The sequence below is a fragment of the Limanda limanda genome, chromosome 7 (assembly GCF_963576545.1).
Source record: "Limanda limanda chromosome 7, fLimLim1.1, whole genome shotgun sequence".
In the NCBI taxonomy this organism is placed as follows: Eukaryota; Metazoa; Chordata; class Actinopteri; order Pleuronectiformes; family Pleuronectidae; genus Limanda; species Limanda limanda.
In genome coordinates, this window is record NC_083642.1 from 5,613,515 (window position 1) to 5,640,536 (window position 27,022).

Sequence of the window (27,022 nt, forward strand, 5' to 3'; positions counted from 1 at the left end):
AAATCTGAAATCACAAGTGGATTACGTCAACCATGCTGCTAGTTTAATCCTCACAGTGCAGCAGAGAAGGTGGCTCACGTGAAATCTGTGGCTTCTTGGAAGCGTCTATGTCAATAAATGAACCATAATGAGAAACCTGCTCTTTCTGATGCTCACAGGAACAGTTTGCTGAAATACTTTCACATGCAAGTTCGACTGGAATTGCCTAAGTGAACACACACACACACACACAATACCACACCCAGAACCAAACCCTCTGAAACAGCGACTTTTGGAGTTGGGAGTGCACCGCAAATATCCTGCCGTCTGAACAAGAGTGATGACGATTGTGGTGTGAATTAAAACACTGATCTATAAAAAGGTTTGACGATGGTTTCAATGACTCAAATAAAATAAATATCAATTCATAAATCATAAATCATCTGATGCAATCACGGACTCTGGCTTTCAGCTGAGGCAGATGTTTTGTTCAGCCCTCTCACGCAGAGCAACACATGTTTGTTTTCTCTAAAATGGCAAAAACAAAACCGGTTCCATGGAGAGTGATACCAGTGCTGATTTCCTCATGAATCCCACCTGCTGCTGAAGGGAATGTGTCCCCAGTTGAGTCTCCAGGTGATGATGGGTGTCGGCACTCCGACCGCCTGACAGCTGAACGTCACCGACCCTCCCCGAGCTGCCTGGATGGACTCTTCCGGTGGGCTTGTCACAGAGGGGGGGGCTGTGAAGTGTCGAGATGACAAGCCACATAATGAATGCACATATACACAACAAAAAGAAGGCCGGCGTGTGACTGGAATTTGGCGAACCAGTGAAGCTCGTAAATCCCCGACAGTCGGAGGAAATGGAATTCTCTCCGGCTTGTGGACGGACAATTCGCTTTCAGTTCTGAGGAATGGGACGCTGCACAAAAAGCTCTGTGTCTCCCGTCACCACATGTGTGAAGAGAAGCCCGGTTCACAGCAAATTCACTCACAGTGTACAAAGGAGCCCAGAGGGTGATTATGGAGGACGGTCAAAGAAGCAGTCACAGTGACAAGTGAGTCAGTGAAAGGGTGAAATGTGCAAAAGAGAAAGAAATCTAGTGGGAGCTGCTGGTGTGAGACTCACTGCAGCCGTACTCGTCGGAGCGGTCCGGGCAGTCCGACTCCTCATCACACTGGTAGCTGGCCGGGATGCAGGTGCGATCGCCCAGGCATTCAAACTGCTCCGGAGCGCACCTGTCGCCGGGACCCTTGGTGGCTGCAGGTCCGAGAAAAAAATGGAGATTTACATCAACTTTGAATCACTCGCAAACAGAGCGGTCCCAAATGAGCACGTGTGTTAAGATCACGGTGATCTAAGACTTTTTACTTTGTGCCTCCTGCATGTGTTTTGTTATTCCATGTGTTTCCCCCTGTTTATTTATGTTGTCATGTGCTTGTTGTGTTTATGTTGTCAGGCCATGTGTTTTCTGTTATTGTCCGGAGACTCCGCCCTCTGCTGCTTCCCGCTCTTTGTCCCCCTCACCTGTTCCCTATCATCACCCTGAGTGTTTGCCTCATTTGTTCACCTGTGTCTTGCCTTTGTTCCTCCTGCTATATAAGCCCAGTCTTTCTGTTGTCCCCTGTCGGATTGTATCCTTTTTGCCTGTGAGAAGCCATGCCAGGATTCTGAGTTTTTGAGGTCTGTTTTTCTGGTATGTTATTTGGATTTCTGATTTTTGAACCTCTTTGTTTTTTCCCTTTTTTGGAATTCTGTTTTGCCAACTATTGAATTGGATTTTCAGTTTTTTGCTCCTGTCATTTTTGCCTTTTTGGATCCTTGTTTTTTGCTATTTAAGTATTTTTTTGCATCTTGGTCTGCGATTGGGTCCTTATACTGAGAAAGCCTAACAACGTGTCGTAAAACAGAGAGGTTGTGAAAAGGAAACGGAGACTCACGGCAGTCTGTCTCATCCGAGTTGTCCTCACAGTCGTTGTCTCCGTCACAGCGCCACAGCTTGAGGGCGCAGCGGCCATTCTTGCACTTGAACTCGTTGGGTTCACAGGGGGAGGGGGTACCTGGGAGCAGATGGGGGGGGGGGGTGAGTACAGTGCACGTTGCATCACGAGCGCTCCAACGTGCATGAGGCCGCAGTGCTTACCACATCGGAACTCGTCGCTCCCGTCCGAGCAGTCCCGCTCCCCGTCACAGATGTAGTCCCGGCTGATGCACTCGCCGCTCTGGCACGTGGCCTGATCCGCTCTGCAGGGGCCGGGGGGGCTGGGGGGCCGGGGGGGCTTCTTGGCGGTGGTGGTTGTGGTGGGAGCGGTGGTGAAGACTGGAGGAGTCGGTAGTTTGACTTCAGAAACAAATCTTTGATTAAACTCAGCGAATGGACAGAGGGGAGATTTAAGAGTTGTTACCGGGTATTGCCACATGACACATTATCCACAGCCAGGAATGCGTTGCTACAGCCGGCCATGTTAAAACCCCGCCGGCCAATCAGGCGGAAGCCACTCACCACAGTTGGTCTCATCACTCATGTCCCTGCAGTCCAGTCTATTGTCACACAGGTATTCCATCAGGATACATGTCCCGTCCCCACACCTGTGCTCATCTGGCATGCAGGACCTGATGCTGGGGGTGACTGGGGGAGATGCAGAGGGACGGGAGGGGGGGTTGAAGGATCGGCGCCGTGCAAGGCTAACAGCCAACACACTGCTACGCTAATGTCATCACGTCACAGCACAAATACAGCAAATAGAACGAGGAAGCCATCAGGGGAACTACAGCGAGTGGAGATCAGGATCATTAGAGGAGTGCTTGGAGATACTCAGAGAGATTTGAAAGGGCGTGACAAGATTTTTTTGTAAATATCTATTTTGCATTAAATCCTCTGTTGGGTGAAAAGTCGACTCTGTGCTGAAACTAAAAACGAACACAAGTAGAAAGACACAAACTACATGAGACTAAACCCACAGACTAGACAGACAGGCTGGACAAGACTGGACAGAAAGACGAGAGGAGACAAGACAGAGAGTGGACAAGACAGTCAGGTCTAAAAAGACAAATTAGACAAACTCAACTAACCCCTTAACCCCAATCCTATCACAGACGGGTTACATGGACAAGACGAGAAAGAACAGAACACACAGACAACACTGGACAGATGGGAACCTGACAGCTGAGTAAAGATCTTAAAGAAAAGGCAAATATTTTATCAGATGCCATGCCTGAGTACAGAATTTGGGGAATTTGCATAAATCAAAAGCTGATTGACGTCATGGTGAGCAGCAGCATTCCTAATCAATCAATACCATGCCATGCAATGTCTTCTTCCTATTCACTGTGCACTACTGGACTTCAGGAACCACGAGGCTACGTCACACTGATGCTCACATGCATAACATTCCTCACAGCACATGATAACTGCGTGAACAAAAAGTCGGCGTAGATTTCAACATCGTAAGGAAGGAAATGCTCGACTGTTCTTTCTAAAAAGGCAGAACTACGGTCGGTCGTCCTACAGCTTCTACAGGACAGTCGGCTCAGTCACCATGCAGCGGACATGGCACTGTACAAACCTGGAACTGCTATAGGCTCCACGGGAGGCAAAGGTTGAACTAAAAACCAGAGGGAAAAGTTAAGGACACTACCTATTGCTCTGCTGGACCTGTATGTTTGCTGCAGACACACAGCACACTCTGCTGTAACAGAGTCAGACACTTCACGGTTGTTCTAAGCCGTTTTCCTCGCTGATGAGGTCTCACCTTCCCCGAGTCGTCGGAACTGAAACCCTTGGACCGACGTGACGTAGGAGGCGATGGCGCCCTCCTTCACCACGCTGTACAGCACGCTGCGGATCTGATCGCCGTCGCTGTTGTAGTCGGAGCCGACGTCCAGCTCCACGAACACGTCCACGCCATCTTCTCTCACCATCTTCCTGCAAAGGGCGAGAGAGGCCTGGTGAGGCTGTGGCCTGTGTGCAGTGCAACGCAGAGGCCTCAACAGACGAGCTCTCAGGAGAGGTATGGTTTCTCTTTGGATTTCCCTCAGAGGAATTACTCACTGCTGATAAATCACTGACTTGCACAGGCACTACAGAGCTACCTGTTTGGAGAAAGTGAGCCACCCAGCACACAGCTGCAGGGTTATCTACTTTGAGTGTGGATAAAAATGTGATTTAAAGGATTTGTATTCGTACTTGATGAGGACCACGCTGACTGTCTGGACACCTGGAATCCGGTTGTACTCCGACTCCAGCTGTGAAAGGGAACAGCAGACTCGGTTAAGTTTGAAGTAAACAGGCCCGGGCTTTTATTTCCAGACAAAGCGTCACACGTACTTAAATCAGCAATGTCGTAAATTACACGTCTGAACCTTATAAGGTAGCCTTCGCTTAGAGAGCACCACCGCAGTTCGGTTTGAGTTTATCCTGCAAAGAAGGGAGGACGTACCGTGTCCACCACCGCTTCAGAGATCTCATTAAAGGCTGCAGAGTAGATGTCCTCCAGCTCAGGGCTGTAGACCAGGGAGTCGGTGAAGTTGACAAGAGCTCTGTAATAAACTGGAAACACAGGGAGGGGGGGTGGGGTGGGGGGGTGATCCGTCAGCGAAACCGCACAATAACAGGCAACGACCACAGGCTCAGCATTAAAGTCCATCTGTCGCTGAGATATTATAAGCCAGAGACAAGTCGCTAAGTCTATTAAAGACAATGTGATAGTAGGGGATCCTGTTTGGGAATTATTTCCCCGGAGGAAAGACTTTGGTAAAACGTTTCAGTAAAAGTAAAAAAACCTTAAAAAGCATGACTGCGGCTGGAAGGCCACATGCAAAATTATGGCGTCTATTTCCATATCTGAGTTGTGGTTGGATCGGCACCAAAGACCGACAACTGCAGCGTTGCACCACACGACACAAGAGGCACACGCTGACACAAGCATTCGAAAGAGAAACATGAAATTACAGTTTCAAGGAATGTCCTGGTCTCTGCACGTCTTTCTGTTGGTTCTAAACATGGAGACGCACTTTCAACACACTGTCACAACGGTTTCAGACAGATGCTGATACAGAGCAGAACCTGTGTGAAACCTGTGCAATGCAAACATTCATATATACAGTAGGTGGATATCGGGGTAAGAAAGCAGGGACACACGTTTGCACCGGACCTCCTGACTGGTTGATATCAGAGAAGTGGATGGTGAGTGGTGTGGAGAAGACTCTGGAAAGAGACATGCACCTTTCTGCCTCATGCACCGAGTCAAACAGCCGCAGGGATTATATCAACGGTCTCCAGAGAGGCTACGTTAGCTGACTGGTCATTAAACACTCTGTATTCAGACGTTGAATCACACACAAGCTGCAGTTCAGTGCCCATTGTTTGAATTTGCCAGCAGATTTTTTTTTATTTCCGTTAAAGTGTTTTGAAAACCTTTTGTGTTTCGCAGCTGGTTTGTTTTACAATCGTCAGAGTGTCCATGAACGTGTCCTTGACCGAAGCGCTGAACCCAGAAAACTGCCACAGTGAAGAAATGTAGTTTTAATCATTTCTGCAGAGTGAGAAAAGATTTTCACTTTTTCGACTTGTCTCTTCCTGCTCTTGTGTTTTCACAGAATAAATAAACCTGTCTGCTAGCGAAGTGGGTTACAACAAAACATTAATAAAATGATGCAAAAAGGAAATTATTAACAATGATTAATGAATGATTCACACTTTCTATTGTAAAACATATTTTTGCATTTCTCAGTTCCACATCTCATGAGGTTGCATTTTAAAGAACAAGCTGTTGTTTAAAAAAGTAGATCATATTTTTATCTAAATAAATCCACTGTAGTCTAGATTTTTTCTATGCCAGTTATAGGATTTGTAAATATTGTAAATCTCAATAAGGAATAAAACATTACTAGATATTCAGTATAAATACTGGCATGGCTCTCAGAAGAGCTTTTATGAAACCACACAATCATAAATATCAAGATGCATGAATTATTCTCTGAGGGACAAAAAATGATGAATAACGTCACAATGTTAAAGAAAGTAAACAAACAAAGACATGATGAAAATATACACTTGACATTTTGAATGTTCTCAGATTTCACTTTAAAAATCAGAGTTAACCTCTTTGTTTCTTCAACTTTCACTCGGAGGCAAATTGAACTTGAGAGAAAATGATAATTTGATGTTGTTGTAAATGTCATCAACTCTTATGAAAGCTCTTAATCGTGATAACATTATTGCCCACATTCCTAATCCCGGGGAACTATATGAGGAACTCATCAACAACAGAAAATGTCAGCTGTATTATTATAATTCCAGTGTCACAGGCTTATAGCCCATGGAACTTAAAATAGCCGAGGCCCCAGGGTGCCCGGTTCTCACTCTCCTGCCAGCACTTTGTTCGAAGGGCTCCAGCCTCTGATTTCTGCCTGGCACTGTGGGTTTAGGGAGGAAGTCAATATTTGTTCTGTTTCTTGCAGTGAGATGCTACTTGCCATGCCAAAAGCAAAGAGTCACGTTCCGGGGATCTGTTGAGCCTCTGCTTCCAAACATATATGATCGTATACCATGTGCTGGACAACACATCCCACACTTAAACATGCAGAAAGTTTAGTAGCAGTCTTTTGTGTATTAGGTTTCTCCTCTTTGCTCCCTGCTGCTTGGATAATTACATTGCACCAGACACGTGGACTACATACATTCATCCTGCTTACCGGGGGCTGTTTAATTAAAAGTTAAAGATTTTGTGCCTCATGCTCAGGCTGTGTGTTCACTGTGTGTAGAAAGGCCTGTGGGAGACTCGCTGCCTTCTGCTGCAGCGCCTGAGCCGTGGCTGGTAAACAGCTGTCCTCTCTTAAACCCGCTTCTCTCTTTACGCACAACATTGGCAATGCGAGACGTCCCCGGTTTCCTGGTGAGGAGAAGCCTCATTTATGAGAAAGTAAACGGAGCACTGCCTGTGAAAACACACAGCGAGGTGAAAGCGTACGAACAGGGAGAGGATCCTGAGAGCTGGCTCTGCAGACCGCTGCCGTCAGACTGCTGGGGAATCATTGTTCGGCCTGCATGTGGAACCGAGAAGACAGGCAACATCAAAGTTACTCATCAAAGCGGCTCATTTGACCCGCATGTAATCTAATCACTTGAGTGGGTTCTCGCCGCCAGGTCAACAGCAGCTCGTAGCCCCGGCTCTCTGTGAGCTCGCCGCCGCTTTGACGTTTCAAACTGGCGAGTGTGGGACCGCCGCCGCTTGAGATCCTTTGATTAAAGCGCCGGGTTGTGCCCCGCTGCTAACGAGCGGCGCTTTTACTCCAAAACCCATTCTGCTATACATCACAGAGAAGCAGGGGAGTGGGGGGGGGGTTCCCCTTGTCGAGCACTGCTACCATCAAGGGTGATGAAACTGTCAGAGAGCAGATATGGGATGAAAAAAAAAATATAAAGGAGTTGAAGGGGGAAAAAAATAGCATTCCACGGCACTCTTAATTCACAAACTTATTTAGCTATTAAAGCTGTTGAGTAGAACTGTGGTGGCTTTGTGCAACGGGCCCCCTCTGAACACATGGAGGCCTATGCAGAAGACAAAGACCTGATTGAGCCGGGAGCCCTGCCTGGCCTTTAAAGCCCAGCCGCGTCGGGCTTGACCTTCAGGCCCCAAGGCAGCGCCCACGGCACCGGCCCGGCACTGGCAGTGTCCGGGTGGAGGGAGTGAGTCCGAGCCAGAGTCTGTAAGAACAAGGCCGAAACCACACGGCACCGGCAGCTTCATCAAGAATCTGTAATCAAACGTGGTTTTCCTTCGCTGAGCTGTTTTTCTCTTCTCCATCTCTTTCTTAATCTTTGCGTCTCTCTGAGTTTAATATATTCATACGCCAGCGGCCTCTGTCTCAGCTCATGTAGAAAGAACCCCTGCTACTTAACCCTTCTGCTGGTGGCACGCCAAACCGCTCCGTCCCCACGTCCACTCACTGCCCTCTGGGGAACTCTTGGGAATAACTTCTGGCTTCACTAATAATCCGTCCCCCATTTTGCTCTCCCACAGCTCACAACATAAGCATCAAACCCCCCCCCCAGTGTGCCTAATGGAGCACGTTTTCACATCGTGGTGTTTCAGGGCGACAGCTGGTTCACATCTTTGGGATGAGCCATCTGCATGAGGTTGGAATTACAAAAAAGCACTTTAACAAATTTAAGTCGTGGAACACACTTGTCCAGGGAGATGATTAATTACGTAGTTGTGAGATATGTTTTCACAAAGATGTTTTCAAACTGGATACGACCGTTGTCACTCGACTGTGATGGACTCGATTACTCGATGGAACAACCCCATCACTTTCCACTGGCAGGAATAAAACAAAAAAAAACTCTAGGAGACGCCTGGAAGACTCGTGGAAAAAGCGACTCGCCGGACTCAATCACGACATGCCCGAGCTGAGTCGTCCTCGGAATGTTATCTGAGTGTGTGTTTGGAACCGGGGGTGCATAACTGAGCGGAGCAGGTGACAGCAGAGTGAGCCAAAGACAAGAGAGGGGAGGACGGCGTGCTGGAGGACTTACGTTCGTCCGGCTCGACCGCGCTCTGTATGTTCCCCATATGGGAGGAGTTCAACCAGTGGGCTGTGGCGAGCGATGAGGGGCAAGGAGCAAAGAGCAAGAGACAGGGGGGGTGGGGGGGAGCACGGGCACAGAGGTCGCGCAGGGCACAAACAGGAGCCAGAAGGTCAAGGGTCAAACGAGAAAAAGCAACAGAAGGAACGGGGGGAAGGATCGAGTTAGCCAGGCAGGTGCAGAGGGGTTAGAGTTCCAGGAAAGTTTGGGAGGAAATGATTGGAAGCGAGGAGAGAAAAATAGAAAGTGACAATCAGAAAGTGAACTAGCGTCTTGACAGAAACAGGAAATGATGAGAGATAAACAGAATTGTAAAAAAAACAGCCAAGAAATGAAAAGAAACTTGTCATCACAATATATCAGGAGGAGCCAGAAATGTCAGCATCAATTTCAGATTATCAACAGTCCCACGAATCGTTACCATCCTCGTGGAGAGGAGAGTTTCTCTTATTGGGACAATTGGATTCTGTTTTTTTTTGTTGACTAATGACTTCACCAGGGTTCGTCTGGAAACACACAAGGAAGTCAGCTTGCATGCCAGCGTCCAAGAGAGGGGGGGTCAGAGGTCACCTGTTTGGAAGTGACTCTTCTTCAGCCCTACGGAACGAGGAGGATATCCTGCAAACCAAACACACACTTCCACGCAGTGCCCGTCACTTCTCTGCTGTCCGACGCACACGTCCACCCTGGGACTGTGTAGCGTCACTGGGAGGAGACGCTTCCTGTTTTCCATCCTCACTGGAAAGAACCGAGGCAGCATCACATTTTCTTTCTCACCAAAAGTTTGAGCCCTCTGCACTGGCACCGGCAACAATGACCAGGCTCTGTTTCGCGGTGACTCATTCATTCTGAGGCGGCCTTGGACACATTTGCACCGTGGGGCATGGATCTGAAATGTCAACGGAGGAGGCCCCTTGGCCGTTTGAACCATGGGTGGGTTTCAAGAGGTTTTTTTCTAGAATCTGTCTGAGTGTCTTGCAAAGAAGGGACTTTATTGTCTGTTGAATGAAATCAGATTTAAAGACTAGAGTCACACTCACACCTCCGCTAACGGTCAATCAAGCTGCACCAGGACCAGTCCTCTTAAATGTGACTGATGTTTTGGATCAAGATCCTTTGAATTATTAGATTAGATTAGATTAAACTTTATTGTCATTGCACAGCACAAGTACGTATACAACGAAATGCAGTTTAGCATCTAACCAGGAGTGAAAAAAGGCAGTAAAAGTGCAGAGTATTGTGCATATTAAAGTGAAAATGTAAATAAAAAAGATCTGTACAGTAAGAAATATATATGGAATATTACAGTATTAAGAGGAATTGTATGATATAAGAACGATGAATACACTATGAGCAGGATAAATATATATATATATAAATATGAATACACTATAGGCGGGATAATACAGTAGTAAAAAAAGTAACAGTCAGCGCGTTTCCCTGGGGAATAAGTGAGACTGTAAAAACATGTTTCAATTTCCCAATGTTAAAGAAAGGGATGAAAGATTCCTGGATCTGTACCAACATCGTATTGATTCTTTCTTTTGCAATCCTTCAAATGAATTTTGTGGAAATCTGTTTTTGTGTAATCCTGCTGACAAACAATAAATATTCTGGATTCTGTAACTTCGCTGGTAGAACAGATTTTCCAGATCAGATCCAGATTCCGTACGAGTCCTTTCCACAAACCTCCACAGACAGCAGTAAACAACTTTGTCTTCATAATCAACTGAGTGTGATCCCGCTGTTTTACATCTGGTTTCTGATACTCAATTGACCGTAGCTGTGGCTTGTCTTCCGGTGGAACGTATATATATTTAAAAAACAGTTGATTTTGCTTTTGGACTACCAGCTGCTTGCCTGGCGCTCCACTCTGGTGAGCAGCAGGTAAATTGGGTTAGAGAAGAGAACACTGCAGACCAGGCAGGAGTTTCTGTAAAACACCTCAAAGTCTATGATGTCCAGCCAGGAAACAGCTGAAAGGAAGAAAAATAAACCCACGACCCAAAAACCGTCTGAGGTCTCCCTCAAGAATAGTGACCCAAACTAATTAAAGCTAATGAAGCATCCGCTGCTTCAAAGGCTGCAGATGTGTTGTGGTGCTGGGGTGGGGGGGGGGAGTCGGAGTGGTAGCGAGAGCCAGGGAGAAGTGGGTGAGAGCTTTATTGTTACGCTCCAGTCTTTTATGTGTAGATCGGGTCCTGATCACTGACTGAGACAAAGCAATCACTATAGGGCAACATGGGCAGACAGGAAACAACACCGACAACAAACACACTCGGTCAGACTGAAGCACTACACGTGGACTGGATGTATTATCCAATCGAAAGGAAAACACTTAGGGGCTTAACAGATCCCAGGAGAGGTCATTATTTGCAACGGATACTCGCTGGTGTTTAACCAGGAAGCCTCTGATCAACTGTGGAGCTTTGAATAAATAAACCATCAGATCTGCAGGACAATTGAACATCGGGCCAATAACCACAAATCCTAATCCAGTGATTGTTTTCTAAGACACATTAAAAAACTCTTTTCTTTGCCCCCGGTATAAAGGTATTCTCTCCTCGTCGCGACACAGACTGCGATGAAGGTCGGCAAAACAAACGGAGGCATCGGTTACGAGCCCGGCCTTGACACGGCGGCGAGGAAGAGGAGGAGGAGATAAATGCAAACAGACGCTCGCTCCGGCTCTCGCTTCCACAAAACCCACGAGCTCTTTCCTAAAGAGGAGCGGCACCAGCCCCGGTTCTCCACGGCAACACGTCTTGTTATTGGTACAACAGAGCGCGGCATCATGGGGCTCGGTGCGGTCATAAGGCGAAAGTCAGTGACTAAGACGAGCAGTGCCCACCCTGAGGGAAGCGTCCGCCGTCCCACCGATGATTAACCGTTTGAGGGGAAAGGATTTTATCTTCCAGACGCCAGCTAAAAGCAAACGGGTCCTTCGACGCCACAGCGCCCGTGTTTTGTCTGCTGCCTCACGACTGCCTCCTCTGCAAATGGGAGCATGTCACCACACATGCCCCCCCCCCCCCCCCTCCACCTCTGTACTCTTGTGTAAGTGTGTGACCACCTTGAGGGCCCCCCCACACCCACCACACACCCTGCAGTGCAACAACAAAGACCTCACCAAAATAACTGCAGCTGCCAGCGTTCGTCCCTGTGTGCAACTACTCGAGAGGCTCCCTGTATCTGACACACACACACAAACACACACAGACACACACACCGGGGCAGTGCCACTGAGACACACACACACACACATCAACAAATGCCCATGAAGAAAGGCAGAGACACAGAGTGGGTGGGCCGGCTGCAGCCCGTCCACTGCCCGAGCCACAGGGACGGACAGGGGACATTAACCTGACGTATTGTCCCCTTGTGCTGCAACATCGGAGAGTCTGAGCACAGATTGTGTGTTTTCTTTTTGTCAGCGAGCATCCACAAGCGAGTAATGCGTCTTGGAGAAGAACCAGCTGAGGCGACCCGGGAAGGCAGTAACCTGTCCGCGGGTCGGAAGGCAGCGTCGCCACCGAAAGTTAAAGTGAAAAGTCCCAGAGGAGAAAACACAAACCACATCTCACTGCTCGACCTTCTCTGTGAATCAGCTGAGAAACTCCACGTGTTTGACCTCAAATTAACACGTCACACACACTCGAGTAAATCAATGATGGTTGATGGCTTTTTAAGAAGACAATCCCTTTATTTGACTCCAAGAAACACAGTTAACCTGTTAAACTGATGATTTTGAGTGTAAAAGTAGCCTTTTTAGCCTAGTTGGTTACCATAGTTCCAAATGGCCTTTGTGGAAAACGCCTAGACATGCCCTTAGGAAAAAATCTGTGAAATATTCATTTTCTATGGTATTGTTATCAAATTTGAACCACGGCTAGTCAAGGCTTCATGCTCGGGTCCCAGTGTGTTTTCCAGCTCATAGGTCCCAGCTAGTGTCATCTGCAGGCATCTGTTTAACAAAAAATATTCAGGCGGAAATAAAAACCTTCTATTTCACTGTGTTCCAACTGCTATTACTCAATGCCAGTAGCACTTAGAGTGATTCTGACTGTTGGGGGGGAAGGTTCAGAATGTTACCTTTCAAAAGAGACCAAGATCATGCATGTACTCCAAATGGTTCAAGAACAGCTTTCAATTTACTTTCGGTACTCCTCAGACAGGCGTTTTAGGCGAATCTCACCCGCTGCTTAAGAGGCTACAAGTCTTGTTTCTATGACTTATGATCACAATTTAAACACACTTGTGCAGGTTCTAATTTGCAGCGTGTTTTGTTTAAATCCCTGTTCAATGAATAATGTTAAACAGGCCTGAGCAGTTGATAGCAGCTGTTTCTAAATGTTTCTAAACCATGAGGCCTCTTCGCAGGAATCTATGTAACTAGATGAGCAACAGATCGAATATTACCCATGATGCCCGGCTTCCTGAACCAGAGGAGATGCCGCTGTAACAAATCCACCAAAATCCGTTCAAAATTCTTGATATTTGAAAAGTTTCCTGATGAATATTGGAGATAAACTCTGGTTTTTTAATAACTTCTAAGTCTTTTAAGCTGATCTTCTCACAGGAGATCGAACCCACTCGACAATGAAATGACAAATCACGGCCTGAATCTGCAGATACCTCCGTTTTTACGGAACTAATATTTTCAGCTCTTCAATGCAGTAATTTACTCTGTTGGTTCCCTCTCACAGCATCATTGTGTCGTTGATATGATTTATTATCTCCGAGTTAATATCGGTTAAGTATATTAGCCACTAAGTCTCTTTCTCGGTCAGGGCTTTCGTCTAGAGATTTGAATTCTCAAGCTTTTCGTCCAAAATTAGCGCTGGGAGGAGGGACATAACCCCGGCAGCCCCTCGCCATGACGACGTGGACATGTAAGTCTTTTTTTCTTTTGCCTTTAAACAAAGTGGCCAATATGCTTGGTGCAGTGGGAAAGTCTGTAATTGAGCCAGTGGAACAAGGAAAGGCTCTCACACACGAGATAAACTAGATTTTGTCTCCCAGAAATCTCCTCTGGGCTCAGAGGTCGGAGGTCAGGACGAGAGGTTCGGAGGACATGGGACGCAACCTTCTTATGTCCAGAGAAGATTCCAGACTATGATTGGGGAGGGGCTAAGAACAACAATGGACAAAAGAGGTTGAAAATAGCCTGATTTGAAAAACAGTTGTGACTCCAGATGTTTTTTCTTTTTTTCGCATCATCATCATCGGTGCACGAGGCCGAGACAGAAGGAAATGGGGAATTCCTCACCCTTCGGCAAATTGTACCACAACAGGAAACCAGGACTAATGGGGGCCACTGTGGCACCTCAGTCGGCAGCTTTATGGCAGCGGCGGGGGGGAAGGAAGGCAGAGGCGAGGGGTGAACAGTCTGGACGACTAACAGGACAGAGACACTCAGCAAAAGTATTCAGCATTCAGCACAGGAAACCAAATTTCCTTCCCATCGTTGTCATGCTCAGATCTATATATGGAAATCCCCCGTCTCCTCCGGTCAGAGCTCCACGATCACACTGCGAAGTCTAGCCGCCTTCCAGATAAGATAAGATATTAAAGAAAGTACATAATAAACTCAGCCTCATCTTTAATCACCACATTAAAACGACATTGACCTTTATACGGATACAAAACATGGGAAGTTTAATGGAAACAGAGGCAATAAAGCAAAGTAATGGGGATTGTTTGCAGGCGGATGTCAAAGCACAGAATATGAGAATGTTAAGAGACTATATTTTCATATCCTGTGTAATATCTGGCTTTGGATTCTGTGACTTTCATTTTCTTTCTTCACATTTGCATCTGCAGAGCTTACTCTGATGATGTGAATGAGAAAAACCCACTTTCTTACATCTACGTACATTTTTTCCACTGATAAGAACCTGGAATTATTCCCTTTTTGACCTGATTTATCTCAATCACCTTCAGTCAAATGCATAAGCACTTTAATATCCGCTTTGTTTAAGTCTCCTCTTGGTCCTATTCCAAATTTAGAGTTGCCCCAGAGCTATTTCCGTGAGCAAGGCACATGCTATATGCCTGAGCCATGATGTAATAAGCTCCGCAAACCTGTCAAGTGCCTCATCTGACATCAAGGACCAACTATAGAGGCTGAAGGCTGTTTCCCTTAATAGGGATGGAAATGATCTCATATGTCTGGATCATGATAATAAATGAGAATATATAACGCTATAAATTGAATAAAACTAAAACTGTACAGAAGTAGAGCTTTGTACTGAGTCACACATACAAGCATTTGACTAAATCAAGTCCAGTTGGTATTCAAAGGCCTCCTTGGTGGCTGAGGGCAAGAAAAAGTTAACTATCGGAAACTTGTGTTGTATTTTTAAGCTGTGAAGAGAAATCTAGAGAGGGCAAAATCCGGAAAAATGCACCGAGAACAGAAGCGTAACGAGCAGCGCCAGCGAACCACAGGCGTGATTAAAGAGTCAGATCCCCGATGCAAAGTTTAATACGTTAGTTACTTTCCGCTGCTACACTGCGATGTGATAAAGTGGGGTCCCTGCATATAAATACCTATCAGGTCCACATAAAATATAAGGGAGGTTGTGAAAAGTGCAGTTGTGAAAGGAATGCAAAACAGAGAAGCGCTCGGCTGCAGCTCCTATTGTTCATCGTGCTTTCATGTATCTTATAGTCCTGTCATATCTGCCACCGGCTTAAAGGATGAAAGAGGAGAGGAGGTGTTTATGTCTGGAAGAACAACGCTGAGCGCTCCGTGTTATGACCAGACTCTGGTGCGTTGATGGAGGTGCGAGGAGAGGGTGGAGCAGGAAGAGGCATCATCATTCAGGCACAGACACACACACACACACACAGACACACACACACAGCTGCATACATCCAGTTGAGTCACGGGGCCTGAATGAGATCTTCCACACATAAATAAAATCTGTCACAGAGAACTTGTAGATTCGTTAGATTTGCCGGTTGCTTACTTGTGCTCTCTGGAGGCCAGGGGGTGCTTCCATCCTCCTCTCCACTGGGCAGATCTGTGGAGAGAGAGGAGAGAGAGAAAGAGAGAGAGAGAGAGAGCGAGAGAGAGAGAGAGATTTTTTGATTTTTAAATACCTACTTTATTCAGTTTTACAGAAGAAGAGAAGGGCAATCAATTATTCCTTTCCATCAAAGAAATAGAGATTAAAAATGATAAACGAACAACATTAAAATAAATGATGGCTAAAATGCATTCATTTTCTTTTACAGTGCGGATCGCTTCTTTGACACACCACACATCCTTAAATGTTTCGAGATTTTGCATTAGCTCATAAAACCTGAAATCAACCACAACTCTGGCTTTTACAAGGGCAGGAAACAGAGCAATGACATTAGTCCCTGGTTGTTGCTCGAGAGAAAGAGAGAGAGAGAGAGAGAGAGAGAGAGAGAGAGAGAGAGAGAGAGAGAGAGAGAAGGAGAGTTCATGGGTAAACAAGCTTTTCGATATAAATTCCCCCTGAAAAGTGTGAATCCTGCAAGTTAGCGTTCATATGGATGAAATCTTCAAAATCAGTAACAGTCCCCTGGTGTCGGTTTTGGGATGAGTTAACAATCTGAGGAATGCATTCTGAAAAATAAAAAGACAGTTCCCATGAATTGAGGGCAGCTGTTGCTGTGGTTTTGCGGTAACACATCCTCTCTGGAACCCACCTCCCGAAGCTTCATCGGCTGCAAAGTCCTCGTCGTCGTCCAGTAAGCTCGGAGACGCCTGGACGTCCTTCTTCGACTCCAAGTCCTCCGGCAGCGGGACCTCCCCCCACACCTTGGAGGCCTGAGTCACCTGCAGCAGACACAGAGATTTACAGGGGTTGAAGTCTCCACAGGGAAAGGTTACACCCAGACGCTGGGGAAACAAACGCTGAGACGGGAAACCGGGCATTGTGGTGTGTTTACATTTACTATTTGTTATCTCCTGACGGGCGACTCCACAGTTTGCATTTAGGGCTCAAGAAGCGTTTTCACAGCAGGATTTGTCGTTGAGTTTTATAACTTATATAGAGGAAGTTGGCAACAGATATTCACAGCTGACTGCACTCGCACACACACACACACACACACACACACAGAGATTAACACACACACACACACACACACACACAAACACACACACACACTCACACACAGAGACTAACACACACACACACACACACACTCACACACACTCACACACAGAGACTAACACACACACACACACTCACAGACACTCACACACAGAGACTAACACACACACACACACACACACTCACACTCACACACAGAGACTAACACACACAAACACACACACACACACACACACACACACACACACACACACACACACACACACACACACACACACACACTAACACACACACACACCCACACACACACACACACACACACACACACACACACACACACACACACACACACACACACAGACTAACACACACACACACACACACACACACATACACACACAGACTAACACTAAAGAAATGTCTGAAATACAGGGAAAGCAGCTGCGTTCAGATCAGAATGACTCAAATCTCTTTAAGTACACTTTAAACACCCCCCCCCCCTTAACAACAACCCACCCACCCTGGGGTAAAGACAACAACAACAACAACAACAACAACCCAGCATTCCACAACTACTTGTTCACGACAGCTCCTCAGCCAAGGGAAGGAGTCTCTCATGGAAACATTATGTCACCTGCAGCAGTAAAAACCCATGAGATAAATGCCGCCTCTCAAAGTGCAGGTTGTGCACTTGACTGTGATCTCCGTGTCATTCAGCTTGTTGTATGAATGGAACAATGGCGGGGGGGTGTGACCGAGGGAAACTGAAAATGCAGAGTCTGGCCCCCGGGGGCTTCGGTGTCCTGGGCCCTGCACTGAGAGTAAACACGGCTCAGCAGGGGAATCACACCTTGATGCCTGAACGTGTCAGGACCACCAAGGATTCAAAACAGTCAAGTGACTTTGCACTGGAGTTTAGATCAGGCTACATTCATACTAATGTGTTCTTTCATTCATTTTAAAAAACAAAATGATCTCCTTCCCAGTGTCAGGATTTACAAGCATCTCAGTTATTGTCCATCCATGAGTCAATGCAGAGTTTTCAAACTAAGACAAACTTCTAATTTTAAACAGCAAAATAAAACACAGTAGATAGGATGTAGCTTCAGATTTGCACTTATTCTGAATTAGGTCTTTAAGACAGTTTTTGTCAGGAAAAGGTTCTTGTACTATTGCTTAAGAGCTTTTACACCCATAGACGTTGATACCCCTAGAGAAACGTATTTAAAGAGAGATGTGTGTAGACTTAAGGTGTGTCTTTATATGGTTGTTTGTCTCTAGGTGTACGCCCCCCCCCCCCCCCATGAGCCTCAGAGGATAAGCTATACAGGTGATGGATGAATGGATAGAGAAACAAGTGTTTTTACTGTTATCACCAATGTAGAAAATTGTTGTTTTCGCCTAAGCAACAAAACTAAGGTTTCACATTGAAAATATTGTCAAGAAAATTCTAATCAATGCATCAAAACAGCCAAGATAAATAGCCTTAGTTTGGAGTAAGAGCGTATTCTAGGATTAAATTAGTTTAGTTTTAATCAGAACAAGGCTTTTCATGATCCTCTTCATCTTCTTGTCAGACACCTAATCAACCCGTATGCTTCCTGAGGAGACTCAAAGCTGAGCTCCTCTATCTGATCATCTTGATAAAGTTCCCTGTGTCGCCCGGTGGAGCCCGGTGGGGGTTTGGTTATCTCTGCTCTCACCATCTCGACACCCAGACCGTCCGGACTCCAGCTATAAGTTGAGTTACGACTCTGGCTGGACGCCACCCCTGGCATTTCCAGTTGGCATGGCCCGCCAGTTCCTATTTCCACCCAACTCTGTCATGGCGGTTTTCCCATTTAAGTGTCTCCGGCTAATAAATAACTGGATCTATCCCCCCAAATCCTCTCTGCCCTGACCCAACACCCTTACAACAACAATCCCGGGACATTTTCAAAGGGAAACTGCTGACTAACCAGATTCTTTTCAGTCGTGCCGACCAGCCAACCGTCGGTGTGATCATCTCCTGCTTCCCACTCCCTTGGGACGTGCTATCATCTGGCCACACTGGGTGCCATCTCGGCAAAAAACTTTTGCTGTTCGAGTCCATATTTGCACCTGAACTTCAACATGGTCGGCTGCACTTGATTTACGATGTCAAACTGACCTCATCTTAGGAGAGAGAGTTGGGAACTTCACATAATTCACTTTCTCACTATGCTTCTGTGTTCCAGTTCAAAAAGCCGGCGTGACCTTTGCCCTCCGCCTCACAGTTGAGACATGTCTGCAGCGTCAGAGTTATCTCTCCCTCCAGATTAAAGGTCCCGACCCACTTTGTGTTTCTTTGAACGCCGCCCCACCCAGAGGACACCGGCCTCAGGAGCTCCTCGCTCTAGTAACTTGTTGCAATTTCCAGCTGGACATATGGCTGCCAGGTATATACGCTTGAGGAGAGCGGGCAAGCACATACACATGCGTATCGTACACGCGTGTAACAAAGACACACACGAGCGCACACATTCCAGTCAGGAGGAATTCCGTTGTTTGCTTATGAGTTACTCTGACTGCAATGCACAATGTTCGCCCTGTTAGACGAAGTCTCGGCGGCTCTACAACAAGGGAAGGAGAGAATCCATAGATAATGAGGAACAGGTGACGCTTTACAGAAGCCTGACGACGAAAACCTTAAATCGGCCCCAGCTGCTGTTTGGAAGGACCGAGGGAAATTACCCCAACTTGGTCCACGAACAGTTGAAGAAGCCACAGGACGGGAGCAGGGAATTCTGGGAAGAAAAGATTGGGTCGGACTGGAAGTTACCGAGCCAATATCCTTTCAGGACGGTACGAGCATCAGCTGTCGTCGAGTCCTGCAGCTGGAGACCTGCTGGGACCTCAACATCTTTGTTTCCTGAACTGGACGAGACAGTTGTTCAGAGCTTCTAGATCACCTCCAGGCCACAAGAACAAATGTCTCATGCTTTTTTTTTCATCTGACTCACTGGGATAAGGTTTAACGGTGTATTATGGGATTTAGTATGTTTAACTTTGATACTGCGATAATGCTGCCGCGGCTAATGTGGTATTCTTTATAAAACCCCACTCCTTCACTAATGCTCGCTTGGTAACTACTGTATCTTGAGTTATTATTTTTAGACCAGTTCATACATGTTTCACACCAATTTGTTAGAAGTAGCAATCCTCTATCCTCGTCTACTTTTGAGTTTCCTGGAACGTTGAGTTTCCAACTTACAACTCTGGTGACCACAACAACAAGAGTTCTGTACACTAAATCTAAAATTAGCCGACCAACACCGAGGATACTGGTTCTCCTGAGAAGATCGAGCTGCTTCGAGCGAACTGTTTTCAGAGAAGCTCATCCTGAAGTCAAGAACTGTAACATGAGTTTACCCCTGAATAAAACTGGCTGTTCTTAGGCCTTGCTTTGCACAGATAATTAAATCGTTTGTCTTTTCCCACATTGATTTTGAGTTGGTTTGAAGAGTCTTAACGTCAATATATACCCATGCATTATTAACGTTGTGGGTACAATGTAGCTGCATCCCCTACACTGTACAACGAACCATAACCTGACATGCATCTTGGAAGAAACTATACCAAGGGGAGGGATGCAGACTGCAAAGGGTGTACTTTATTTCGGTATATGTTAAGAATTCCAAGATATACGTAATATCACTGCCACACGTATCCTTCAAGCTCTGGCATCAGACATTTTAAATTCAGCTACTGGAAAGCGTTCACAGACATGAAGTAACTGTCAGGAAATTAAACCCAGAGGAGAAGCAATAAGCAAGCACAGGCTTTGTGAGGGATATGCAAGATACTGGGAGTTTTGAAGTTTCTGGCTGTTCCACTGACAACTTTTCTGTGGAGTTGGAGAATCTCGAGGGATCGGAATTTCAAATGTTGGGGTTTTTCTGCAATGCATCACAGACATGGGCTTTTCCAAATGTGTGTTTCTTGCAGCTACATTTCCACATGAATGGCAAATGTTCATAAAAACTAGCTCGACATCAAAATGACCAAAGTTTTATGCAATGATTACTTGGATTTAAGGACTATATTATGCTTTTAGAAGTCTTAAAACATCTAAAATCATTGCTACTGTCTCTGAGGCACACAATATATAACATTTGAGAGCACACAGATGCACCGACATGTGGTAGCACATGCAAACACACACCCACACTCTGGGTTTCTCGTCCCGGTTACATCTCTTTAACAGCCAGAGCCTGTCAGAGGCAGCGTGAGAAGAATTCTGCACAGGGACTTGATTCGCCCACTCGGCTAATAAGCCCACAGATGCAGCTGCAGGACAATCTGTGAAAAGCATCTTAAAGGCAGAGGCGCTGTGTTGTGCAGACACTGAGGAACTGGACCCGGCGTATTCTAGACATGAGTCTCACAGGAGTGACGCTCGCTCATGAAAATATGTGACACCATTTCCTGATGGCGGCTGCAGGGGTTTAGCATTTAAAGCATCTCCTGAGCTCCCACAACCTGTCTGCATTCGTCTCCACCGGAGCGTGTGATAGGCAAACATAGAAAGATGAAAAGGCAGCGCACCGCATTGCTCATAGCAATCAATTGATTCAGATAGCAAGTTGTGACCTTTTGTGCAGGCAGTGGACAGGCATCACCAGAAAAAACCTTCACAAGATGAATTCCCCGACCTCCTCGACCTTCCATCCCTCCACCTCGCTTTGCTGCTCGCCCTCTTTCCGACTTACAATATCTGCTTAAACGCGAAGGAGCCGCCTGCACTAAACAGGAATGTAATGTAAACTGCAGAGAGCATTAAGCGGATGGAAGCTGGACACTTCTCTTTAGGTAGAGCAGGCTGAAGGGAAGGAGCCCGCCAAGCGCTGCCAGGCACCGTGACGCCTGAGCTGCCGAAGCCCTGCACTCCCTTTACTTCACCCACTGCTATCTGTGGAGTAGGTGCAGGAGTCATAACACGTTTGCATTAAATCAGGTCCATGACAGCACCTTGATAATGTAGAAATAAATGATGGTTGCACACGTACACAGAGAGATTAGGATCCCCAAAGCCTCACTTGAGGAGAAAGGTATTTCTCGGTATTGAAAACTACCTGCAGAGGCCTCGGCTTTTTTCCGAGAATAAAACAAAAGAAACTGACACCATAACATGCTTTACACAAACATGGTGATCTTGACATTGGGGCGGGGGAAAGGGGTATTTTGTGGCATTCTTGGCCTTGTTTAGTGAAAGGGTGATAAAAGAGAGGGAGGAAGGACGTCAAGCCGAGGAGAACTGATCCGTGTCCACACACGTGCAGGTGCAAGAGTTGCGGACGCCCCAGGATTTTCCACAACAAAGTTGTGACAACAGGGGGGCTCTGGGAATGTTTGTGAATGACAGAGACAGAGTTTTCCTTGTGTTTAACTCGTGCTTGGAGTGGTGGGTAACAGACAAACTGTCACTCCTGACACCCGGACCCTCTGCCTGGGCCCCTGCTGCATAAAGAGCCCGATGAGTGAAGCCCTCCTGCTCTCCACAGCCCCCTGACATCTCCACAGGGTTTAATCCAAGGTGATTGGGCCGGGAGGAAGTGGAAGGAGGCTCTCCATCCAAAAGACAAACACTCTTTTGACAACGTGCACAGATTGTCTCCTCAAAGTGTTCCATGACTAATACTGTGGGTGCAGCAAAAACACTGGATTCTTCTCAGAGAAAAGAGGACTTGCTGAGAGGAGGGAAAGAGGCCAGGGAGTAAGAAGTGAAGGATAAGTCCACATTTTTGAACAAATGCTTGGAGTTCCTGCCTAGGCATCTTCCCCCGGGTCATTTATTCTCTCTCCCACACAACAGCCATGCCATACATTTTACAATAAGCTCAGTCTCCCAGTGGAACTAGGCAGCGGAGCTCGGCCTCTTGCAACAATCGTGAGGACTTTTCAGATGCATGTGCTGCTGCAAGGTGATGCAGCCGAGTGCAATGTGCTAAAGAGATGCCAGTTTAGCACGGCGGAGTAAATCACAGTCAGCTTCATGACAGAGGTTTAAGAAAATAACACAAATCAACGCAGCGGATCCATAAATCTCCTGGTTTTTTTTTATTCCATACATTCCTCTTTCTCAGGAAAACAGGTGGCTACAGAGGTCTGGTAATCTCACTTCTTCCCAACTCTACACCCACGATTTTTTTTTCCATTTTCAAAACTTGTAGCCTTCAGCCGCAACCAACACTGCCTCGAATGACATCACCTGAATGCTCCCTCTGCAGCCACACAAGGCGTTCATTCATTTTCTTTCACATTCGCAGCAGTTCTCCACACGTCCCGCTAACAGACTCTGATGTGTACAAAACACTGCAAGTTCATCATATGCATGGAAATCAAACCCACTACACCTTGATGTAATCCAACAAAAAGACACATAAGACTGTCTTTTGTGTTCTCCTATCTGCTCCATCTCTTCTGTGGCGAGCTGTCTCCAGCTCGTCAGCGTCTGCCACACAAACTCACTGACTCCTCTCTTTTTACACGATCCTTTCACTGAGCAGGGAGGCATTACAAAGTAAGCAGCCGGCCTGTAGGAACTTGAGAACATGTTGCAGCAGCACAGGACAAAAAGGATGTTTGAAGAGCTGCAGTTAAAGTTAAAAAAAGTAATTTGTCCGTTTTCTCTTTCTTGTTTCACCGAGATCAAAGTTAAAGGAGGGTGAGCAAATAAATCCTCAGCATGTACACACGCTTACACTTGTACGCACTTGCAAAACCTTACGACCACACCTACTTAACAACAGACCTGGGTTGACTTTGGCCAGCGGTACTGTACCAAATGGTGAGTTTTTGCTGCACAAGCAAATTATAGCAAATCTGAAATCGTCAGCACACATTTCTCCACAGCTGACTGATGCCCCAAATAAAGAAAAACCCCACAGGGACTCGTTAATGTACATCTCTGAGCTTTGCAGTTTGCTGTTACATTTCCGAATGGGCTCCAAATAGAAGAATTTGCAAAGTGGGGGTGAGTCGTGATGATATATTATAGGCCAAAGGTCGCAGCCTGGCGACACCGCGACCAGACAGAGAGCAGAGATCGAGAGCGCGGTGTGAAACCCGACACCCGAGCTCAACGCTGACCAGAATGCTATCTGATGGGTGTGCATACAAACAGCAGCACAGCAGAGCAGAGCAAGTCTCTTTAGTTATGTTTCCTTTGTGATTTTAGTTTTAAAGTATTTATTATATTGCCCAGAGTATGTTTTCTGGCTAATCATGGGTAATCCAAAAGAAAAATGTCTTCAGGCTACAGCTCAGGGAGCAGAGAGTGTTTTTAAAAGCTGGACTGTACTTCATTTTCACTGTGGGTGGGATAATTGAGCGTGAACACATTCCACCCAAACATCCAGTTGCGTGAAGGCCCAGCTGACACCCTCAGAAGCAACGTCTTTTCAATTATCACCCAACAGGGGCCCCAGCAGGACCCTGAGTCCAGAGACCACCTAGGATTGTGACCACAGTTTGTCCAGTGGTGGAACTTTGAGCCCCTCCACTGTCAAAACCTTTATTCACACATGCAGGTATTAAGATATTTACACACACACACATGGACGGATAGATACGTGCACAAAAACACTGGAAGCACATTTCAGCCAACTGCACCTTTTGTGTTTTAACTGGCTCCGTGGTTTGTGGGAGAGGAGATTTATTGGATTTGAGGTTTAGCTCTTAAAACTACTGTTGCTCTTACTGTGAGAAAAGTATTCTGGTAAATGTTTATACTCTAATGAATAAGACAAGGCTGAGCTCCAGTGTTTAACAGCGTATATACAACCAAAAAAATAGCTGAGTGTATTAAAAATAGCATAAGTGGAAAAATATAATCAGATCCTATCTCACCTGAACTAAGTGTCACATGAAACATAAACATTGAGAGTAACTCACGGGGTCTATAAATAGTGTGTGTTTCCGGTAACATTTGGGAGAGAGTGACCTGGAGGGTGGAGGGGACCGGGGGGGCAGCTCCAGTTCCCCCAGACGACAGCTGACAGGCGAGGAGCTGAGGCCGGCCGCGGCCCAGAGGGGAAGAGCAGCTCCGGCTCCTCCTGCCCCCCCGGCCTGTTTATTTATAACAGAAAGTCCCTCCGAAAGCACGGATGTGTCATTCAAGATGTCTGCTTTGCTTCCCACTGGGGGAACTGGACGGGATCCGGGGTCGAAGGTATCCCAACATGAAGCTCAAAGCAGCGACCAGGACGAAGCCCAACTTGAACTCCAGCTGCAGGAAACTGAAGGACAGGAGCTGTGGGTATCTGGAGCTCAAGAGTTCATCATAGTTTTAATATGTCCCGTATGTAAGCAGCTAACTTTAGTCAACTATCACGGAATATGAGTGAGATACGTGGATATATCTTTCATCATAAACCAAAATAATGGTGGCAGTGGTTGTTTAAACCTTAAGGAATAACCAAAGCTATGGCAATTCATTCTGATGTCTAAAGTCTAAAATATTCATGTTAATCTATCCAGTAGAAGTTGAGACAATCAACCTTTGGGAACCATGAATGTACAAGGTGGTAATTCATCCAACAGTCGTTGAATAATTCAACTTATGAACAATAACACCTACTTTTTAAATGTAACGTCTATCCTTTTACCAATTATTGAGATATTCTAGGCAGAGCCAAATAGATATAATCATCCCTCTTGGCAATTTAAGATTAAATGTGTGTGAAATGTGATTTTTATTTTACCATTTGAAACCTAACGACAGACTCGGCTGAGTGGACGTGAAGGTTTGTCGAGCGTCTCAGCTTCAGGGAGGAAGCAGCAGCAGCTGTTTGATGGATCTGTAATCACGCTCCGGTTTCCCTTCAGTGACGCAGCACAAGTGTTCAATTCACCGTTGTCTCTTTCTCTCTCTCGCCTCAGGACCAACTAATCGGACGCCACCTGTTGACTTGGCCACACTTGCGTAGTCCCACGTAATCATGGGCCAGAACCAGCTCATTCTCCGCCCCCGCCCCCCCTGCGTATCATAGTCGATTAGTTCATCGTTACACTGTGTGGGAAAAGTGGGCTAAGTAGAGAAAATCTCTCTAAGTATGCAGCTTATGCAACCGTTTATGGAACAAACTGGACATTTGGAGCAGCAGCGATCTGGGAGTAAGGCTTTCCACTGGGCTGCGGGAACCAAAGCTTTGCATGGCTGCAGTAATAGATTACCCAGGAGGATTGACTTAGTGACAACCGGCCGTTTGGTCCGGACTGGCTGGAGGAAGGAAATGTCATGTTGCTAAAGCCACTTTCCGCCAGTTCCCAAGGTCATGCTATTTGGGATGGCGATCTCAGAATTAGCTGAGGTTTGGCAGAAAGGGAACAACGTGAAGCTTCTGGAGGGAAGAGGTTCCAACTTGCTCTTTGTTCAGTAACCCAAGATTCACTTTGAGCTTCTCACATCACAACAAAACCTGCTGTTCACAGGACAGAACTCTTTGTCGGGCACCATCTGCACATCAGAGACTTTCCCCTTTTCTTCCCACCAAGTCTTTCAGCGATGCTCTGTTTGCTCTGCCAAGACTTACAAAAAAAAAAATTAAGTCCACAGAACGTGATGTGATATTGTTTCTCAGCTGTTCGGTACATTAACATAAACATAATGGGGCTGCGGCAGGAAAGACGGCTCCGCTCCTCTACAGATGTTCTGCACTGAACAACAGACAAGACACTGTAGTCTCCTATTGACTGATTCATCAAAGACAGAAAGGAGAGGAGGTATTCAGGGGTTATCCTCGTCTTTCAAGCCCCATTGGAAATTACCTGACAGCTGTTTTTTGCTAACCTGCGCACCATGGGAAAGTCAAAAGTGGGAGTACACGAGATGTGCAGAGTAGGAGAAATCAGATCTAGCCTCAGAAGAATATCCACGGGCAACAAGAAAAGGTCAACTTTCATCACAGCCCACACAGAAAAGCATGAAGAGCGTTCTCTCTTTAACAATCTCAAATACCCAGATTAAAGAAAGTATCTGTGGGAGTATTGTGGGCTCTTGTGGGAGTCAATGGGGAAGGAAGGAAACCTGAGACACATTTACACGACACAAACCCACTGACAATGGGTTCTTTCCACTGGAGGATCATCTGATACAACCACATGAAAAAGATGATGGACTTCTATTTGTCTTCAAGCATAAAAACTGTTGCTGTGGGGATTTATTTTCTAATAATGTTTGGAAGGATTCTCCTACTTTCTGATTGTACACATGAAAAATCACTAAATCGGGTCCTGAACCCAACAAAGGAGTCTGTTCTATTTAATGTCCACATCAATGGGCCCCTATATATCTCATATCCTTTAATACTCCTCCAGGAACTGCAAGAACGACATC

General features: G+C 46.2%; 1 protein-coding gene across 1 annotated transcript in view; it reads right to left on the minus strand.

Moving 5' to 3' along the window:
* Positions 1 to 27,022, minus strand: part of hspg2 (heparan sulfate proteoglycan 2) — a 95,815-nt gene that overhangs the window by 54,110 nt on the left and 14,683 nt on the right. The window contains exons 2-11 of the mRNA XM_061074319.1: positions 16,256 to 16,385; positions 15,547 to 15,600; positions 4,422 to 4,531; positions 4,169 to 4,227; positions 3,735 to 3,907; positions 2,486 to 2,611; positions 2,126 to 2,323; positions 1,923 to 2,042; positions 1,111 to 1,242; positions 577 to 721 (exon numbers count right to left, since the gene is read on the minus strand). Coding sequence (XP_060930302.1) covers positions 577 to 721; positions 1,111 to 1,242; positions 1,923 to 2,042; positions 2,126 to 2,323; positions 2,486 to 2,611; positions 3,735 to 3,907; positions 4,169 to 4,227; positions 4,422 to 4,531; positions 15,547 to 15,600; positions 16,256 to 16,385 — 1,247 coding nt within the window. The remainder of the gene's footprint in view (positions 1 to 576; positions 722 to 1,110; positions 1,243 to 1,922; positions 2,043 to 2,125; positions 2,324 to 2,485; positions 2,612 to 3,734; positions 3,908 to 4,168; positions 4,228 to 4,421; positions 4,532 to 15,546; positions 15,601 to 16,255; positions 16,386 to 27,022) is intronic.